General features: G+C 49.4%; 1 protein-coding gene across 1 annotated transcript; it reads left to right on the forward strand.

Annotated features, from left to right (window-relative positions):
* Positions 1–2,568: 2,568 nt before the first annotated feature.
* Positions 2,569–5,578, forward strand: HOXB4 (homeobox B4). The gene is made up of 3 exons (XM_082070862.1): positions 2,569–2,794; positions 2,903–3,329; positions 4,093–5,578. The coding sequence occupies exons 1-3, from the start codon at positions 2,681–2,683 to the stop codon at positions 4,407–4,409; spliced, it is 858 nt and encodes a 285-aa protein (XP_081926988.1). The 5' UTR covers positions 2,569–2,680; the 3' UTR covers positions 4,410–5,578.
* The last annotated feature ends 13,371 nt before the right edge of the window (positions 5,579–18,949 follow it).

Here is an 18,949-nt window from a genome sequence, read left to right on the forward strand (position 1 = left end):
GAGAGAGAAAAAAAAAAAGGAGGGGGAGCTCTAATGGGATTGGTTGTGTAGAATTATTTTATGGCATTTACCTACACGTTGTACAAGCAGATTTGATTTGACTTGTTACTTTCACGGCAGGTTTTAGAGGGGAAGGTCAATTGTAGCGCTGCTGTTCGCTGCCCGAGCGCGGGCGCTGCGGGGGGAGCCGCTGCCACGGCCGGAGCGCGGCGGCGTTGGCTCCGCTCTTCTCAAACCTGGGGCTCGTTCGGGCTTGTCAAATGCTTCGGGGCGTTTGGGTTTGTTTATTAAAATATAGGTTCGTTTTTCTGCTTACCTGGGGATTATACGGTTTATCAGGAAAAGCGACTATTCACCTGAAAAATCTCGGGGCACCGTGTGTCCGGGAAAACTACGGGACATGAATTCTTGGTCGTAACTACTTTCGGCAGAAAAAAAAAAATGCAGGAGTTTGTGAAATATATTTAAGATGCTTTCCCAGGAATTTTAATGTAGGGGAAATGCAGTTTTTCTCTGGTCGCTTGTCTGCTGTGGCATTTAAATGCAATTAATTCGAGAAACACTTGACCAAAAATGTTCTGTCTTTTGAAATACAAAAATAAGGGGAGGGGGGGAAAGGATGAGAGGATGTTCTACTTTTAATCTCTTGGGCAACTGTAATTTTAAACGAAATCTCAACATGATGCTACTCTCATTAGTTCCGAATGAAGGTTCATTACCTAGACAGTATGAATATTTTATTGCTTTATATCCCTTTTTCGGAAATGAAACGCCTTTGATCTTTTTCTCGGGTTGTAAAAAGAATTGCCTGTCATTAAAAAAAAAACCTGTCGTCCCATCTGCCTTTACATTCTGTATTTCTTTTCATCTGCTCCTTCCTTTTTTTTCCCTCTCTTTCTTTTCATTTGTTTTTTTCGCGCACACACACGTATCAACTCAAACCTCTGTTCGTATCAACTCAAACCTCGGTTTGTATCAACTCAAACCTCGGTTCGTATCAACTCAAACCTCGGTTCGTATCAACTCAAACCTCGGTTCGTATCAACTCAAACCTCGGTTTGTATCAACTCAAACCTCGGTTCGTATCAACTCAAACCTCGGTTTGTATCAACTCAAACCTCGGTTCGTATCAACTCAGACCCTGGTTGACCTCCAAGAACGAAAAATGGATGAAATCTCGGCGCTGCATATCAGGGAATAATTAGGAGGGTTTCGGGGTGGAGGGGGACGGAGCGATGGCGTTTTGCTTTTAAACGGCGATTATTTGGATTCGGGTCTCGTTGTGCGTCTGCATTTCTATAGTTAACTCAGAACGCGGTATTTTTTTAGCACAGCGGTAAACTGATGTATGAGCTACGGAGGAGAAGGGAGGAAAATTCTAATTGTTCCAACCTCGTATCAGATATTCGGATACTGAATTAGTGCTTTCATTGTCTTTCCTCTGAGGAGTTAATATTTTCACCATCTTTAGATAAATTCTTGATCTCTTGAGTCACAAAACTTTGCCCCCCTGCCCCAGAAGATAATTATGGCAATAGGCGGAGATCTGTGACCAAGGAGGATGCATCTGTCTTCTATATGTACCCTGTAGATCCGAATTTGTGTAAAGGAAGTTGGGTCACAAATTCGTATCTAGGGGAATATGTAGTTGACACAAACACTACAGGTCACAATCCCAGAAGGCATTAAAAATAAACCCCCCCAAAAAAGCCATCCACACCCCCACAACCCTAAATAAAATAGTGAAAACAAGGTCTTAACCAGAAACCCGTTTTATAGCTGAAAAGAAATACTTTGGATTTGACCTTAGCTCAACTCCAGCGCTCCTGCGATAAACTTTGTCATCATTTCGAGATAAAATCTGAGCTGCGAAGCTGGGGGAGGTCAGGGGCGTTATTACTGCGGTTTGAGAGCCAGGATCCCGCTATTGCTTTAGTTTGTGTAATCTCAACACTGACACCGAAAAAAAGAAGAAATATCGCTTTCTTTCCTGCCGCTTGTGAGGAGCTTATTGCGCGTTTCAGATTTAAACGCGAATTTGAGGAATTAGGGGTGGCTTTTGAAAGGCTGCTGGTTCGCTCTGGCTTTTAAAGCGTCTTTATTACAAGAAGGGCGAGGCGAAGATGCATTAGGACTCGGGCTAATTCGCTTTTGTAATTGTTCATCAAGTCCCTGATTTCTTGCTCGGAGGACGGGCTCCCTTTTTTTCCATCGGTGCGTGGGAAACCAGTCAATCTCAGAGCACAGCTAAATGTGATTTAGGAGACCGGGTACCCCGAATTAGCTGATGAATTTCTTATCGATCCCATACAAGCCCTATTCATCTCTGCCAGGCTCGGGGCGCAATGTCCCTTCCCGTATCACCTTAGCGCGGAATGAGATGCAGCCGCCACCCGGAGGGACCGCCATGGATCATGTGCTGAAAAAACCCTGAAAAATCATTTTTACACTGGATTTTTTTTTTCCTTTGGACCGGGGGGGGCGATATTTTTATTTCTTTCCCGCCCTCCTTCCCCCGGTTCCCTCCCGCCCCGAGCCAGGACACACCCCCGAGGGGTGTGGGCCGGGGGGGCCGGTTCTCGCCCGCGGGCGCTGCGCAGCCTGGGGCCGGTGGGGCCGGCGGGGCCGGGGCGGCCGGAGGGGCCGGAGGGGAGCGGGCGCCCCCGCCGCCTCCCCGGGGATGCTCGGGGCCCCGGGAGAACCCGGGCTGGGCAGATTTCCTTATCCGGGGCTCGCAGGGCACCTCGCCATTGGCCCGCGCTGTCACATGGACTCCAACTTTGTTCACTTGACAGTAAGTAGGAGGGTTTCACGAAACAGGAAAACGAGTAAAGGGGGGGGACAGGAATAAATTTTAGGAGAGAGATACATATATTTTTTTTTTCGTGTGTGCAATTCTAAGAAATTAATGGCCATGAGCTCGTTTTTGATCAACTCCAACTATGTGGACCCCAAGTTCCCACCCTGTGAAGAGTATTCCCACAGCGATTACCTTCCCAATCACTCGCCGGAATATTACAGCAGCCAGAGGCGAGAGAGCACTTTCCAGCATGAAGCGATGTACCCGCCGCGGTCAGCCTGCAAGGAGCAGCTCTACGCGTCCTGCCCGAGCTCCGGCCACCCAGCAGCGGTGTTGTCCCCCCGGGGTCATGTCCATCCTCCGGCCGCACTGCACAGCCGCCTCTCGGAGCCGCAGCCGCCCTGCGAGCCGGGCACCCCCAGCCCGCCACCCTCCTGTAGCCAAAACTCTCTGAACCAAAGCCCTGCCAGTTCCTCTTGCAAAGAGCCGGTAGTTTACCCCTGGATGAAAAAAGTCCATGTAAGCACGGGTAAGTGAACTAAAGTGGCTTTGCTTTATACTAAGTAGCACCTCAAAGTCTTGTAGAAATCTTATTGCACCGGTTGTAAAATAACCATTCGTGGAGATTTACGATCGCCTGTTTGCAGAGCGGTATAATTACATCCTCCATAAATTTTTATTGCTCTGCTTGGCCATGTGCCTTTGAAGTCTCTGTTACCATCCTCCTCCAATTTCTTGCAGGCTACTTTTTTATGGCTGTTGAATCTTCATAAGTTAAGTTTTATGTTTTTGTAATTTGTATTTAAGTGGCGGGTTGAGTAAACTTTTACTATTTTCCCTCCCCCATCTTTTTTTTTTTGGTGCGTGTGTGATATTTAATAAAAAGGAGTGTCTGTGTTTGCCTGTTTGCATGTGTGTAGGGGGAACTTTAAAGATTTGGGGATAACAGAGTTATGCTCGGGCAGAGGTGTGTGTATAAATGGATATATACACACGTAGAGGGCATGGAAAATGTGTCTAGGGGACCTTATAAAAACGTTTAGACAGGAATACACGTCAAGCAACGAGGATGGAGGTGGAGATTTGGAGTTAGGTTCTGGGTGTATTTTTAGAAGGTTTGCGGTGTGGCTTTTTGAGTATATCCCCCCACCAAAAGAATGTGTGATGTTTTTTGTGGGAGAAAGGACCCATTAAAGGAACCGCTCAGTAATTCTTCTGCTCTTTTTTTTTTCTCCTCCTTTTTTTTTTTTTTTTTTCTCCCATTTTCTTTTTCCTCCTTTGTGTTTGTTCAGTAAACCCCAATTACTCCGGAGGGGAACCGAAACGCTCCCGCACAGCCTACACCAGGCAGCAAGTCCTGGAGCTGGAGAAGGAGTTTCACTATAACCGCTATCTCACCCGGAGGCGCAGGGTCGAGATCGCCCACTCCCTCTGCCTCTCCGAGCGCCAGATCAAAATCTGGTTCCAGAACAGGAGGATGAAATGGAAAAAAGATCACAAGTTACCCAATACCAAGATAAGGTCTAACTCTTCCAGCTCCTCGGCCAGCCTGCAGATCCCACAAGGAGGATCCCAAACCCGATCCCATGGACCAGCCAGCAGCCTATAACTGTTCCTTGGGTGCATGCATGGATGGATGGATGGACGGATGGATGGATGGATGGAATGTGCGTGGCTGTGGGTGTGAGTTTGTGTGTGTGTGTAGGGAACACATGATATTTTTTTTTTGTTGTTAGTGCTCCAAGAAGCGAGGGAAGGAGGGCTGCTCTTTATTTATAGGGGGAACAGAGGGAGACTCAGCTGCAACAAAGCCGAGCTGCGCCGTTGTGCCTCTTCCATTAGAAGAAGGCTGCAGATAGTCGTGTTCAGATTTGGCTAAGATGGATCCTTGTTTCATCTTTAATCACGCCAAGCTCTGCCCCATTTGTCATGTTTACTCTCCCGTACAAAGGATGGACCTTATGTCTGCTATTACCTCGACAACCAGCCCTCACTTTAATAAATGAGGCTCAGTTTCTTGAAGACGAACTGGATTTTCACCCCCACCTTCTTTTTTTTTGTTGTTGTTGTTTTTAATTTCCCCCCTCCTCTTTTTCTTTTCTTGCCTACAAACGGAAAGTTTATGCCCCATCATCCCAAAGACGCGGCGGTTCTAGCACAGTCCTACGATGGAGAAAAAACCCAACCCAACCAAACCCAACCAAACAACAAAGAAAAACCCAACCAACACAACCAAAATGCCCCCGAGCACGGAGCGTGGGGAGCGGGGGCTCTCGGGCGCTGCGCTGGTCGTGCTGGGGGGGGGAAGTGGAGACAACCCCTTGTGGGGGGGTAAAGAAAGGAAAATTAGGTCTAGTGAGTGGTGGACAAAGAAAGCGAGAGGATGGAGAGTGATGTAGGAACCCCCCGGCTTTGTTTTTTTTGAGTCCAGCAGGTTTAATTGCGAGTCTGGGAAAAGGGTTGGGAGGGAAAGGGGAACGAAGGGGTTTAGATTAGAAACTGGGCGAGGAACACCTGAATGCACAGAGCCGGGGGGGGACGGGCCGGGGGGGTCGGGAAGCTCCTCTCCCGCTGCCCAGCCCAGGTTTGTACCCACAATGTGAACTGCGGGCGGGGGGAGCCCGGGCTGAGCGGGGGTTCGGCCAGGGCCCCCCGAACCCTCCCGGCCCGGCCGCCCCCTCCCTTTGTCCTTCGTGCTGCCCAGGATACCTGTAAATAGCAGAGAAAAGGAACAAAACAACCAACAAAAAAAGCGCAATTGGAAATAAATTTTTTCATTGTGAATCTGGCCCTGTGTGTTTTTTTGGGGAGGCGGGTGTTGTCTTTTTGTTCCGGTGAGCAAAAAATATCTATTTGAAAGAAATTAATTAAACAGCACGTTTCTCTTTTTCCAGGGATTTCTGTTGTCAATGGCACAGCCTCAAGTCCCTAATGGAAACAAAAGATGTTTGACTATAGGGTATATCAGCCTTAAGTACTGCTAAGCCTTACATATTATGATTTATTTGTTCTAAGCATGTATTAATATGCTCTTCCCAAACTGGTCTCAGACAAACCAGAGGTAGTCATTAGCGCCTTGCTTTGAGTAAGGAATGGATGGAACGTTGTATTTCTCTAGAGACACTTTTCGATTTAAAAAAAGACAAAAATCTCCTTCTCCAAGGTAGTTAATGCATTAATGAGTCTAATTTTTGCACAGATGTTTCTCGGTGTTTGCAGGTTTTCTGTGTATTTTTATATTACAAAGGAGCTGGCTCCTGCGATAGCTCATAGCCTGACAAGCAAATAGATAATCAAGAAGACAAATGGCTTCTTTTGTGAGCCGCAGCTCTTGTATTAATTTTCATTTTCTTTCTCATAGAAAGTATCGAAAATACTGTTCAGGACGAAATAGCATTCCAGTTCCAAGTTACAAATGTACATAAAGAAAGACTATTGTGAGCAGGGGGTCCGCGGGGGGAGGAAACCTCCGCACCCGCCGAAGAAAATAATCATTTAAAACAAAAAGGCTTTTGCTTATTTGTTCAATGTCCACGGAATTCTCTGAGACCCCCCAGCAGGACCGAAATATCTCCCTGCACTATCCAGAAACAAAGACAGGGCTGGAAATACTTCAAGCCGGGGTGTGTTTCTGCGTTATCCCCGCAGTTGTATTAAAGTCACCGCAGCACCACCTTGCAAATAAAGTGTCCCCCAAGTCTCCCTGCCCCCACCTCACACGGCCATTAGATTTTTCTTTCCATTGACACTTTAATACTTTAAAATAATATTAATGTATCCCCATGGTACAGATCTGCTGCACACTCTGATATAGAAGAAATGGATTTATGGATGTATTTTGGGTTAACTATCGCGTTTTTAGGGGTAGCAACTGCAAGCGTTTAAAGTTTGGGGGGGTTTGTTGTTTTGCAGGGAGGGTGGCAAGGGCTGTATTTTATTGTAATGCCAGAGCTTGGGGTGTTTTGTTGTTGCATTTTATTTTACTGTTTGTCTCTTTGATCTGCTGGGGTTGTAAAGAGGGTGTTATTTTCAGGATAGTCCTTCTAAGAATGGCAAAAAAAATCGTTCTTAAAAAAAATAAAAGGAAAAGAAAAAAGGCAAAAAGCAAAGCATATGCTTCCAGGAATGTGGGGTCTATAGAAGCAAATCAAAGCTGGAAAGTATGAATAGAATAGAAGGGGGAGAAAAGAAGATTTCTATAGGACCTAAAAGTTCACAGCCATTATAAGCAGACAGAAGCCAAGAAAAATGCGAGAATTATACAGAAAATCATTAATCACTTCTTTTCTTTAAATACTTATCCTTTTCCCATTGTTATTCAACAGCAAATCTCCGCAGACCGTCTGTTGGGAAAAAAGCACCCGGAGTACTACGAGAATCTTCAGGGGAAATAATAATATTAATAATAAAATCTGGATCGTAAAGGTGAAAGCTTTATTTTTGGGGGAGAAAAACCAAAAGCAAAGCCCCCCCCAAGTCACCCCCTCCCCCAGACCTCTCACTTTGGAAGAAACCACCCAAAGCATGAGGGCCATCCCTGGGCCGCTGGAAAAGGATGTGGGAGCGAACCAGGTAACAGAGCTGCTCTCTTGGCATGCACTCCGCTCGGGTTAGCGCTCCTTCCGCCACAGCACTGGGGAAAGCAAAAGAAAAGAAAAGCTTGCAAAGAAAAAAGGGCAGAAAGAAAAACAAGACGTGAATTCTTGTGCGGGTTTTTCCTTCTGTTTTCTCGGTTTCTCTTGAGCGAGGGGAGCGGGCAGAGAAAGTTTGCAGGCGGGTTTCTTGTGGCGAGAGGGGGTTTTTCCTCCTGGATTCGCGGCTGTGCGTGGCTGGGGCTCAGTCCTGGGGGCTGTGAGCGGGACCTCGGGCAGGGCGGGGGCCCGAGTTTGGGGATTCCCCCCTTTGCTCATTTTCTTTCTTTCTTTTTTTTTTTTTTTTTTTTTTCCCCCGAACAAGTTCTCCTGCCCGTGTCACAGTTTGGGAAGGGCTTGGTGGGGTGTCCCAAAGCGGACAGAGCGCCGGGGTGCGGTTGTGCCGGGGTGCGGGTGTCCCAGGACTGTGGGTGTCCTGGGGGAGCGATGCGGGGTCCGCTGCCCCGTCCCGGGGGCGCTGCGGGAAAACGGTGGCGCAGGAACGGGGTGAAAATTGGGGAGACAAAACCCAGAGCTGGCAAGTCCGGCTCGGGGGATAGAGTTCATGCAGAGGACACGTTTTCTAGGCGATTAGCGGTGTATTACAGCCGGGGAGTGACCTCCAAACCCCTTGACCTCTCCGAGGCTGGACATGGTGCTGGGCAACAGAGAAACCGTGCGGGGTCCCGCCGGCCCTCCCCGCGGCCTCGGGCCGTGCGAGCGGAGAACCGGCTCCGAGAGGAAAAGGTGGGGGGAACAAGGGGTGCAGAAGGGATTTACAACTGGGTTTATTTCTACTTTTTTACGGTTTAATCGTTCTGCTGCCGAGCCCGGGGCCGGCAGGCGCTTTCTTCTCTGATTTCACATGGAAAGCTCCCGTTGTTTGCTTGTTTGTTCGCTTCTTTGTAAGAAGGGAGGGAAGGAGAGAGGCGCGGGGGTTCCGCAGGGCTTTGCCTCTGCAGAGCGGGCTGCTCACTGTTTGCTCTACAGAAATAATTTGGGGAGACCAACACCAACCCAAACCCCAAGCAAAGGAGCAAAGCCCCCAGTCCGCCGGCTCTTCCCTCGTCCCGCGTCTCATCTCGCCTCTTATTTTCAGAAATTCCTTTGTTTCCGAGAGTCCCTCTCCATCTTCCCCCCCTCCCTGCCCTCCCCGCACCTCCTCCCACTTTGCCCCTGCCCACGGCGCTCTCAAAAGCCTCTCTGTGCCCAGCTGTTGGCGCGGAGCTGCGCGGAGCGGTGCGGGGGATCCCCCGGGCCGAGGGACGCTCGGGTGGACTCTCCCCGGTACCCCCTTACCGGGACCCCTACCCACCCCCCCGGCACCGATCCTGTCCGAGCTGCTGAACCCTTTTGTTTCCTTTGAGTCTAAAAGTTGGATTAAAAATCGGGCTTCGTGTGAGAAAAATAGCGTAACCCAGCATAAACGAGATGTAGTTATTAGAGAGAAGGGGTATACGGGAAGTAAAAATAAATATATCTGTGTATATCAATCTATATTTGTATGGATGTGAGGCGGGGCTGGGGGCTCTGCCGGGTTTAGGGGGCCCGGGGGGGTCATGCAGCCCCGGCCAGCGCTGCTCGCTGGAAAGGCGGCTCGGCCGGGCCAGCGGGTTGGGAGTTTCTCAGCACCAGTGACAGATTTATGATCCGCAATAAGAACGGCGTGTTTAAATCCGTAAATCAATCTCGCTTTCTCACTATATAAACGTTCATTTTGTCTTTAGAAAGAAAACGGCTTTGATCACGGCACCTCGGAGGCGAAGCCGCTGTTTATGGCCGCGTTTCCGACCCTTTGAAATGGGGGCTTTAAAAAAAACACCGAAACGGGTTCTCCTTTTGCATGAGACAAACCCCAGAATGGCAGCGGAGGGGCAGGGGGGGTTATGTGTCCCGTTTGCTGCCTGTGACGGCTCCGTTCCTTCTTTTATTATTATTTTTAATTTGTATTTACTCGTCTCCATTCACAGGGACACTTCGGTTTATGACTAAGGAAAACAAAAAAGTTTAAAAAGAACTAGTGGTAGCAAAGCGAAAGTTGCGGGTTCTGAATTGACCTGAAGCTCCCATAAAAGGCCTCCCCGAAATTTCCTCCCCCGTGGGACCCACCCCCCCCAGCGACGGGAGCCCCTTTTAATGGGATTTTTCCCCCGCTTCCTCCCACACCTTCACCAAACGTCTCTTCCGACAACCGCTTCCACTCGATAAAATCGATTCAGATATCATCGAGGGCTTTTGAAAACCAAGCGCTTGCCCGCTCGCTCCGTGCTGGCCGGGGGGAGCCCAGACCTCCCTAAGCTCGGCTTAAAGGGGGGCAGAACCCCGCTTGGAGACTTTAAGGGTTTTTTACGTGTAACACGAGCTGTCTCCGGGTTGTACCCGCGAAGGGCGGGGGGGCATTTCAGGGCGTCGCTGCCCCGGGGGGACTGTGGGATGCTGGCACGTTGCGGGTGGGAGAGGCTTTGTCCTGGGGTCCCCCGCGCTCTGGGACACCCCGAGGTTGCTGCATGTTCTCGGGTGACGATTTCCCCCGTGGGTGTAGGGCCGCGCCTTGGCTGCTCCGCGGCCTTTCCCATCGCCTCCCTTTGTTGCGATGTTTTTTTCCCGAGATCCTTGTACTTGGCAGAGCTCTTCAGACTGAAAATCTGATTGTTTTTTAATGCAATAAGGGCTGGCCAAACAATAACAGCGGCAGGGAGAAAGGCCTGGAAGTGAAGCAAAGGGAGGGCCGAGTTGTTTAAATCCAGGGGTACAAAAATATTCTCAGCTGGTTTAGACTCTCAAACAGTTGTGCTATTCAGTACAAGATTGTAATAAAATCTCAGTGCCAAGGGGGGGTGGGGGAAACAACAACAACAACAACAAAAGGGGGAAAAATGGACGCTGTAGCTTAGCTGAACCAAGGTCCAGCAAAGCCAACCTCCAGGAAAGGTTTAGAGAAGGGTTTAAATGCTCCCAGCTCCAGGCAGGAGAGAGGATGGGGAAATAAACCTCGAATCGTGGCCTCTGATGGAGGAGTGGGTGAGGTGGGTGCCCTGCGCACCCCCCGTGCCAGGCGGCCCTGGGCAGGGGCTTCTCTGGCCAGCAAGAAAAGCTTCGTTCAGTTCGAAACTTCTTTAAAAAAATCCTGTTCCGGTGGAAGGTCACAGTGGTCCTTTGAGTATGAAACTGAGAGACCCCCTTCCCCCTTCCCCATCACGTGATTCATTAAATAATTAATGCAGAGGTTGCAGAATAGATATGTATTCGTCAGGAAAATCGCAGACATGGTCTCCTTGTGTCTGACGTGAAATTCAACTGTCCTTTAAAAAACAAGCCTATAGCTGAGGAAAAAAAAAGGAGAGAGAGAAAGAGCGAGAGGGAGAGAGAGAAAGTGGGGAGAGGAGGAGAGAGGAGAGGAGTCTGCAATAAAACAATTCTCAGGAACCACGAAGCCACGCCGAGGGCTGGATTATTGTAAGTAGCAGGGGCTTCCCAATTCCTAGCGTGTCTATATGTCCATGTAAATTTATTGTTTGTTATTAATGTTATTGTCGTAAAATGTGACAAATAGCCGTCTTCATTTCCTCCCATTTCTCTTCACATGGTGGTATGTGTGTTTATACCCATCGAGGCATTTCATTGATATTTTTAGGAATATTCCTCTCTCTCCCTCTCCCTCTCCTCGCAACCTTTTTTTTTTTCCCCTTCCCTCCTTTCTTGATTTATTACAATAAACATGTCAGCAGCAGTGCGGCTGCCATTGTGTGTGTGTTTGTGAGAGAGTTGTGTTGTTTATAGTGGTGTCCAAGATAAATCATTTCTCGAGTGAAAATGATGTGCAAGCGATGATATTTTAGAGCGAGGATCTCTCTCTACCCCACTCCCTGGAGTTGATTATTTCAGACGATTTACAGTAATAGATCAGCAGCTAATATGAAAGCTCTGTAGCTGGGGGTCTTAAATTACAGCATCTGTGATTACCAATTAAGGAAAGATTTGTATAAATTTGGTAAAGCGGGAACGCCTCGTTGGCATATGAACCTAGTAAAAGAGCACGACCTTAATATAAAAATTACAGCTCGGAGTCCTGCTTTGCCGCATCCCTTTATCAACGAGATCTCATTTTCTCCCCATCCCCGGCAGGACTCGCTGGAGAACAGGCACAGGTTGCGAGGCCGTTTCTGGAGATGCCCTATTTTAAACTAGACACAGATATCGGACTTAAGATGGAATTTTAAAAGAAAATAGAGTTTACAGCAAGAGGACTGGAAGGTGGCTCCTGTGAGGGGCACGGCTCCGGTCCAGGCAGGAAGGGGAGTTTGCCCATCCAAAGCAGAACAATGGGGACCTGCGGGAACGGGGGCGCTGCCGGGGACACCCCAGCAGAGGCGGTTTGTCCCTATAACCACTGAGGACAGAAAGGGGGATCAAGTCCTTGCGGGGTGATTCGGTGTTTTTCTAGCAGGAAGGTAACTGGCTGGCTTTGAGCGCCCGGGTCTCTCTGAGGCTGCGACGGTGATGGACAGAGAGTCAGAGGAGAATGTTCTTATGATGAAAGTTGGAGAAGGTGCTCTGAGGAATTTATTCCTATTTAGGATCCCAGGCCTGTTATTTACCTCGGGAAAAGCAGAGCTACGAGGAGAAATAACACTGAAAACAGGCTGAAATAGTAGCAAGACCTGGCCAGCAGCTGTTACCTTTTTGGTGGATCCTATGTAAAACACAGCTGAGCTCTATCAGGGAAATCTCGGTCAGGACACTGAGGTTGGGCAGAGAAGCTGCAGCTCTGGGGCCGAGGTGTGTGTCCCAAAGTGGGGGCACCGGTACCTGCCCAGTGTCCCCCGCGGAGGATGGGGCGTCAGGAGTCACTGCCCTCCCCTGCCGCCCCCAAACTGGACCAAATTGGTCCTAACCCAGCGTGTTGAAAGGGAAGGAGGAAGTGGGAGATGGCGTTTTTAAATATTTTACAAGCTCCAACATGCGAGGGGTCAATAAAACTGACAACAGGAGCAAAGATTAAATGTTCGCACCGGATTCTCGGATGAGAATTTAGCGCTTTTCCCCCTTCCCTTCCCTGTCCTCCCTCCGCTCGCCAGCCAAGTCTCACACCGCCCGAGCGGGATATTTAACTCTGTCTGCTAGTGTAAACCTTTATGTAGCAAAATTAGAGCAACTCAGCGACTTTCATTAAATATTAAGGGAGATCCAGGGACGGTGACTGAGCCAGAAATACAGCATCATTCTCTGTCAAGCCCCGTATGAATTTAAGTTGTCGGCTTCAAATGGATGCAGACCCCCACCCCCCTTTATTTTATTCGGTGGTATTTGTTTTATTTTGTTGCATTCTTATTTTCCCTCTCTGTCGGCTTGGGATGTTGAGCGTGAGAAATTGGCCCTTGGCGGGGGGCGGTTGCGGGCTCGGTGCGGGGGAGCCGCCCCGCAGCCCCCACCCTGGGCGGCAGCTCCCTTTAAATCAATACCGGGGCTTTATTTATCCCCGGTCCAGACGCCTTTGTGCGAGTGTCGTCCTTTAATAATCAGATGTCAGGAGGAGATGGGGTGGCCGAGGGCTGCCGGGTCGCTCTAGCCGAGCCTCCGTGCTGGGGACACTGCCCCGACCGCGGGGCTCCGGACCCCAAATATGACCCTGAGTAAGAGCCCCAGACCCCCATTAAGAAACTCAGAGCCAGAATAGATGCTCAGATCCTGGATAATAGCTCCGCATCTCCATTAGCATCCCGAGACCCAAGAGGACATCCCGTAACAGAGATAGGATCCCAAAACTCGGGAGAAGAGACTCAAACGTTGGAGGGGACTCCAGAGCCAGGGTAGTAGCCAGAGCTGGGAGAGAACCCCAGAGCCCAGGTAGGGAGCGGGGCCGGGGCAGAGAGGGGCTTGGGTGATGCAGAACTTCACCAGGATCCGGGCTGGGAGGCACTGCCATCCCCGAAGCACCAGCTCGGTCCTTGTTTCTGCCCCAGATCCTCAGGGCTCTTCTCCTTCTACCCCTGTCAGCTCCATCGTCCTCAAAAAAACAAGTTTATCCATCCTGCGGTTGACGGTGACCCGAGGGAAAGTGCTTCATTTCGGCCACAGCTTGGGAAGGAAAGTCCGGAGCAGAATCTCCTGCCCCGCGCATCCTCCGCGCATCCCCCGCGCAGTCCCGCCGCTCTCCACCGCCTCTGCCAGCGCAACAGCTTCTCCTCTCCCAGACCCGCTAAATAGAACGAGCAAATCTCTCCTTACCATTTCTAAGCACTATTTCTTTATTAACTCCTTGAAACGGAGTTTTTCGAGAAATCAGCTATTGTAACTTATAGTTACAAATGCCAGAAATAACATTCAAGAGGCGGGAGAAGATAATCAGCTATTTCAAGTAGCTCGAACAGGCGCTATTTCTTGAATTTCTGTGCAATAAGCCTTTCCCCTCTCCTGTCATCTAGTCAGAAGTTCCCGGTCTATCCGAGCTGCGAATCCGTGTTTATCACAGTTCATCCCCAAAGAAATCTCCCTCCCTTCCCCTTTCGGCCACACGTACCCTCTCTCTTTGCCCAAAGAGGAAACTATTAACGTTGTAAATATGAGTCAACAGCACCTTAATTCATAATTTATTGCAGGCGGTAGGAGAGAGATATTTAAGATCAAAGCATCACGGAGGGCGAGAGCTGCAGAAGCGTGGAGACCAGAGAGCGGAGCCGTGAAGGAGGATAAGGCGGAAACCCGCGGAGAGGCGCGGAGACGGGCGGGCAGGACGCGGCTTTACCTTCCCCCCCCTGTTTTGAAGCGGCTCCGGCTGGAGCAAACCCGGTGTCACCCCCAGCCCTCCCCACTGCAGGCCCAGGAGCCGGTGCCAATTCTGCTGCTTCGTTTTCGTATTTAAAAAGGAAAACGAACACGGGCCACAGGCAGACGAGACAAAAGGGAAGAGCTCAGTCTCTTTTCAGTTGAATGGGCAAAAGTTTGGAAACGGTGACAGTTTTCTTTGAAGTTCTCTCCTTTTTTTTTTTTTTTTTTTTTTTTTTTTTGTCGGTAGGAGGGGAAAGGCGAAAGAAATAAAAGGCAATAACCACATTTCAACACTTCCCTGCGCGTAACCATCCCAGTTGAAAAGGGAGGTTATAAATCAGAGGCGATGGTGGAGATTTGACTCTTTTTTTTTTCTTCTTTTTAGGGTAGATATGAGGGGAGGGGTTAAGGCGAAATCCCCACTCGTTGCTGTATCGTCTCCTTTTGATGTCCGACTCAATGCGAAATATATCAGGGCTTTATTGGCAGCGGTATCTAGAGGTCAGGAGAGAAGCCTGAAAAACTCCGGGTCAAATTCTCTCTGATCATGTCCCGGTGAAGTGAACAGGGAAAGGCCGCCGGTGGGCTCGGGAACTGGGGGGCGGACGGGCAGAGGGTCCGACCCCCCCTCCCCACACCCCGAAACTCCGGGGTCTCCGGTCCCACCGAGCCCGTCACTTGCAGCCGGGTCCAGGCTCCGGCCGCTCGCACTGCGCCCCCCGGGTGATGGGGGTTTGCTGACCTACCCCGGGGTGAGGGAAGGGATTTTGCGCCCTCCCCCCCCAACCCCCTTCCCTCTGTTTTTTGGGGGCCGGCGGCGTCTCCCTTTCCCCTGCACCCAGGTCTAGGTTTCCTCTCCCCGCACTCAGGTCAGTTCCAAGAAAGCCGAGTCTAAAAATAACTTCCAGGATCTGGCTTGTTGCTCCTGGTACCTCTCTGTGTTTCGAACGCGAGAGACCAAAATATTCCCTGGAAAAGGGCAAGATTTAATGGCAGGGTATTTATCCGGGGCTACTGGGAAGGGTGGAGTTGAAAGGAAGAAAGAAACGCCGTGGGTTTCTCATAAGTTTTATTTCCCCCCATCTTTCTCTCCTTCTTTCTTTCATTCCTTCGTTTTTTCCCCTTTCCCCGGACGAGACATATGGAATCAATTTTGCATCCTGACATTGAAGGCCGGCCAATTCCTACTGGCTCTAAAAACCAGAATCCATTTGGTTCCCTTCTCTCCAGCACCCCTTGTCACTCAGTATTATAACCGTCTTGCAACATTTTAAGTCTTTATAAAGAGAAACAGCTTTCCAGATAGATACCAAGGATTCGGGAATGGGGGAGGTTTTTTAGGGCTTTTTGTTTTGTTTTTGAAGGGGAATGTGCGCGCAACCCCCCCTTCCCGACACCCCCATCACATCTCCCCCTGCTCGCCATCTCTCTGCAAAGGGGGCCGCATCCTTGCAATACTTTAAGCTATTTTGGAAGAGTTTCTTTTATTCTCCACGTCAAGTCGGTTCCGTTTGAATCGAGCGAGTCCAAAAAAATAATCAAAGCATCTTTGGGGACCAAAAAAAACCCACAAAAAAAACGAGAAAGCTGTCAGCAAGATCCACCGGGGTGCAATAAAGTAGTTTCTTCTCCTTAATTTGCCTGCTCCAGTTGCGAATTCACACCACCCCGGTCCGGCTTCGCTCCTCTTCTTCTTGAAATCCTGGGTCGGACAGTATCGCAGGTAAGAAGTTAAATAAATCAAAGCATGATGCAGCTCTGCCTTTTGTACCTTCTCAGCTCCAGCGCTGTGAGATATAATGAATTGCTCCGAAAACTTTGACAGGCTTGTTCCCCGGTCCCCGTGAGCTGTAGCTGGTTTAGTCCTGGTTACAAATTAAGAGAGATGCCTCGGGAGCAGGATCGGGGAAGCTGCAGCTGAGCAAAAATCCTCTCGTAGGGTCCCTAACGGAGCGCGACCGCAAAGCGCCGCTTCCCGAGTGCGTGTTCCCCGCGAGGTTTGTCTGGGACACATTTGGTAAAGGTTTAGCACCTCTCTCGTGTTTGAAAAAGCAACTACAAAAGCCCATTGGAAAAGCGGGGTGTTAATCTGAAGAATGTATGTGATGGTGATTTATGACCCTACAAAGTTTTTTGTTTACTTGAAGCAGACCTTAATTACAAAAGCTTCTTTAAAAAGAAAGAAAGAAAGAAAAAAGGATTTCCCATGCTCAGTGCCTGTCCATAGCGGGTTTTCCCTCCCCAGGTCTGGGTGTAGTGGCCAGATGTGACTAATGAACATCTGGTTAGTTGAGTTGCTGTTTCTTTTAGGCGGTCGAAATGGGTAAGACTGAGACTCTGAACCGTCCAGCATGGGAGCGAGGGCTACTAGGGAAGCCCCAAAATATCGGGCTTTTCAAAAGATTCAAGGTTTGTTTGGGTTGGGGGGAGATGTCCTCGAAAATGGGTCATTTGGCTCAACTGGAGTTTCTGGGATGGCCGGGAGGGCGAGATTTCGCGGGGGAATATCGGGCGCGTTATTTGCTGTGGACTTGTGCTGTTCATTTCTGGGTCAAAAAACCCACAATCCCCTCCACCCTCCCCCGTGACGGCCCGATGGGTGTTTTAAGAGACAGGAAAAACGTTTGTATGGAGGAAAAAAAAAACCACCTCAGAGAAATCTAATTAAACCTGTAAAGTTTATATATATATATATATATATATATATATATATATATATATATGTATATATTTGTGCTCTCTGTCCTCCTTTCGTTCCTTTCTTTTTAGAGCGAGATAATAACTCAGTCCCCGGGACAAGCTGCCAGTTCTAAAAATGTCTTTATGCATTGTGAAACTGGAAAAGTTTTGACTCAGTGACCAATATTTCCTGAGGCGAACGCGTATATTGGCAGGAGCAGGAGCTCGGATACACAAGCGTCTGGCTTGTTCTTTTATATATATATATTTTTTTTTTCCTTTTCTTTTTCTTTTTTCCCTGAAAATTGCTTTGCATTAAATTTCCTCAGCTTCAGAATTATCTTTACTCGCCTCCAGCTACACTCGAAATTTTTTACCAAGCGCTTGATGTGTTGGCGAATGAAATCTGAGAAGAAACCGCAGGCCCTAAGTGGCCGTAATTTAATTGATTTTATCATAAATCATCAACTTCATGAAGACCCAAAGTTTTCATTGAAGTAAATTGATATTAATGGACACTTTCTGAAATCTAACCGTATAGATCTATATGATGGTGTTGCTCCCACTTCTGCTCTTTTGGGACAGATTTTAGGGGAGGGATTTTTCCACCTTTCTCGTTTTCGTTTCTCCCACTCTCCCTTTTGATTCCTCTCTCTCTTCCCCCCCCATCGTGGGGACGCTGAGCCCTGGGGTGGGGGGCGGATCTGGGAACTCGGCTCCTCTTCGTGGGTCAATCCAGGAGCACCGAGATGAGGCTTTTTGGGGTGGATGAGCACTGGATAGTTGGGTTTCTCAGTTCTTGCGTGTGGAGGCCGTGGGGAGGGATATTTCTGGCGAGAACACGCGTGTTGCAGCGCGGAGCGTCCCAGCGCCAGCACCACCTTGCTCGCCTCCGTGTGACAAACAGAAATTAGGGTTTAAAACCCCCGCTTCCACCTACGTGTCCTCTGTTGCGTTTAACATTGCCGTTCCCAAAGCTTTCTCGCCTAATTAAAAATTAACTAAGAGCCAGGCATGGATGGGAGCCCTTTGATGTGGTGATGAGGGTGACAGAGCGAACACCCTTCAGCACCGAGGATTCGGTGGGGCCGCGGCTCGGGTGTGCGTGTTTGGGGGGGTTGCAGGGGTGCGCTGTGCGGGGAGGATGCAGGACCCAGTGGCATCCACACGGTTCCCTACAGCCGATAAATATTCAGTGTGGACATCCCAAACCAGAGAAATATAAGCCTTGACACCCCTTCTTTCTCCCTCTGCTGAGACTTCTTCTTCAGAAATTTGGGGTCTTTACAAATGATCAGGTGGAAGCAGGTACAATGGAACTCATTCCTTCTCCCCCACGCCCAGCTCGTTCTCCAGCGCCAGCCGGGTCCCGGATTCAGGCGAGTATCACTGCAAAAACCACCCGAATTCCTTCCTTTTCTCACAGAAACATCCACGGCGGTAGCGTGGGTGACTGGTCCTCCCGGGGGGGAGGGAGAAAGAGCTTTGAATCCTCGTTTTCTCCCTCTTTTTTCTTTTTAATGGGAGGAGCAAGGTGGGGGTTAAAACGGGAAGAAACGGGGAGTCGGGACGCGAGCGCAGGAAGAGCAGGAGCCGCGCCCGGCGGTGCCAGCCGCTCTCCTTTCTTTCTGTCCCCCAAACCCGTTTGTTTTCCCCTCCGTTTCCGTCTTTGCCCTTCGGTTGGACGCTGTGGCTGCTGCAGTCGCTTTCCTCTTTAGTGTTTGCTCGCTTCCTTCGCTTTCGGGTTAAAAGATAAAAAAAGCAAAAGGAAAAACTAAAAGAAAAGCAGAAAAAGCAGCCCAGAGTGCCCCAGAGCCAGGGCAGCCCCAGTGCGGCAGCGAGCGAGTGGCATCGCCCGCCCCGCTGCCTGCGAAGTTTGGGGAATTAGTGGGACGGGAGGGGAGAGTCGGTCATGGACCAATTCTGTACAAAACGGGCAAAAGGTTGACGTGTCCCAGTCACGTGAGCGCATAATTCAAGCTATTATTTTGGCATTTGGAAGGCGGGGGGGGGGGGGTGGCAGAAAGAGGAGTGAGAATGGTGATTCCCAGCCCGCCTCTGCTGAGCTGCT

This window comes from Streptopelia decaocto, assembly GCF_964273445.1.
Source record: "Streptopelia decaocto genome assembly, chromosome: 22".
In the NCBI taxonomy this organism is placed as follows: Eukaryota; Metazoa; Chordata; class Aves; order Columbiformes; family Columbidae; genus Streptopelia; species Streptopelia decaocto.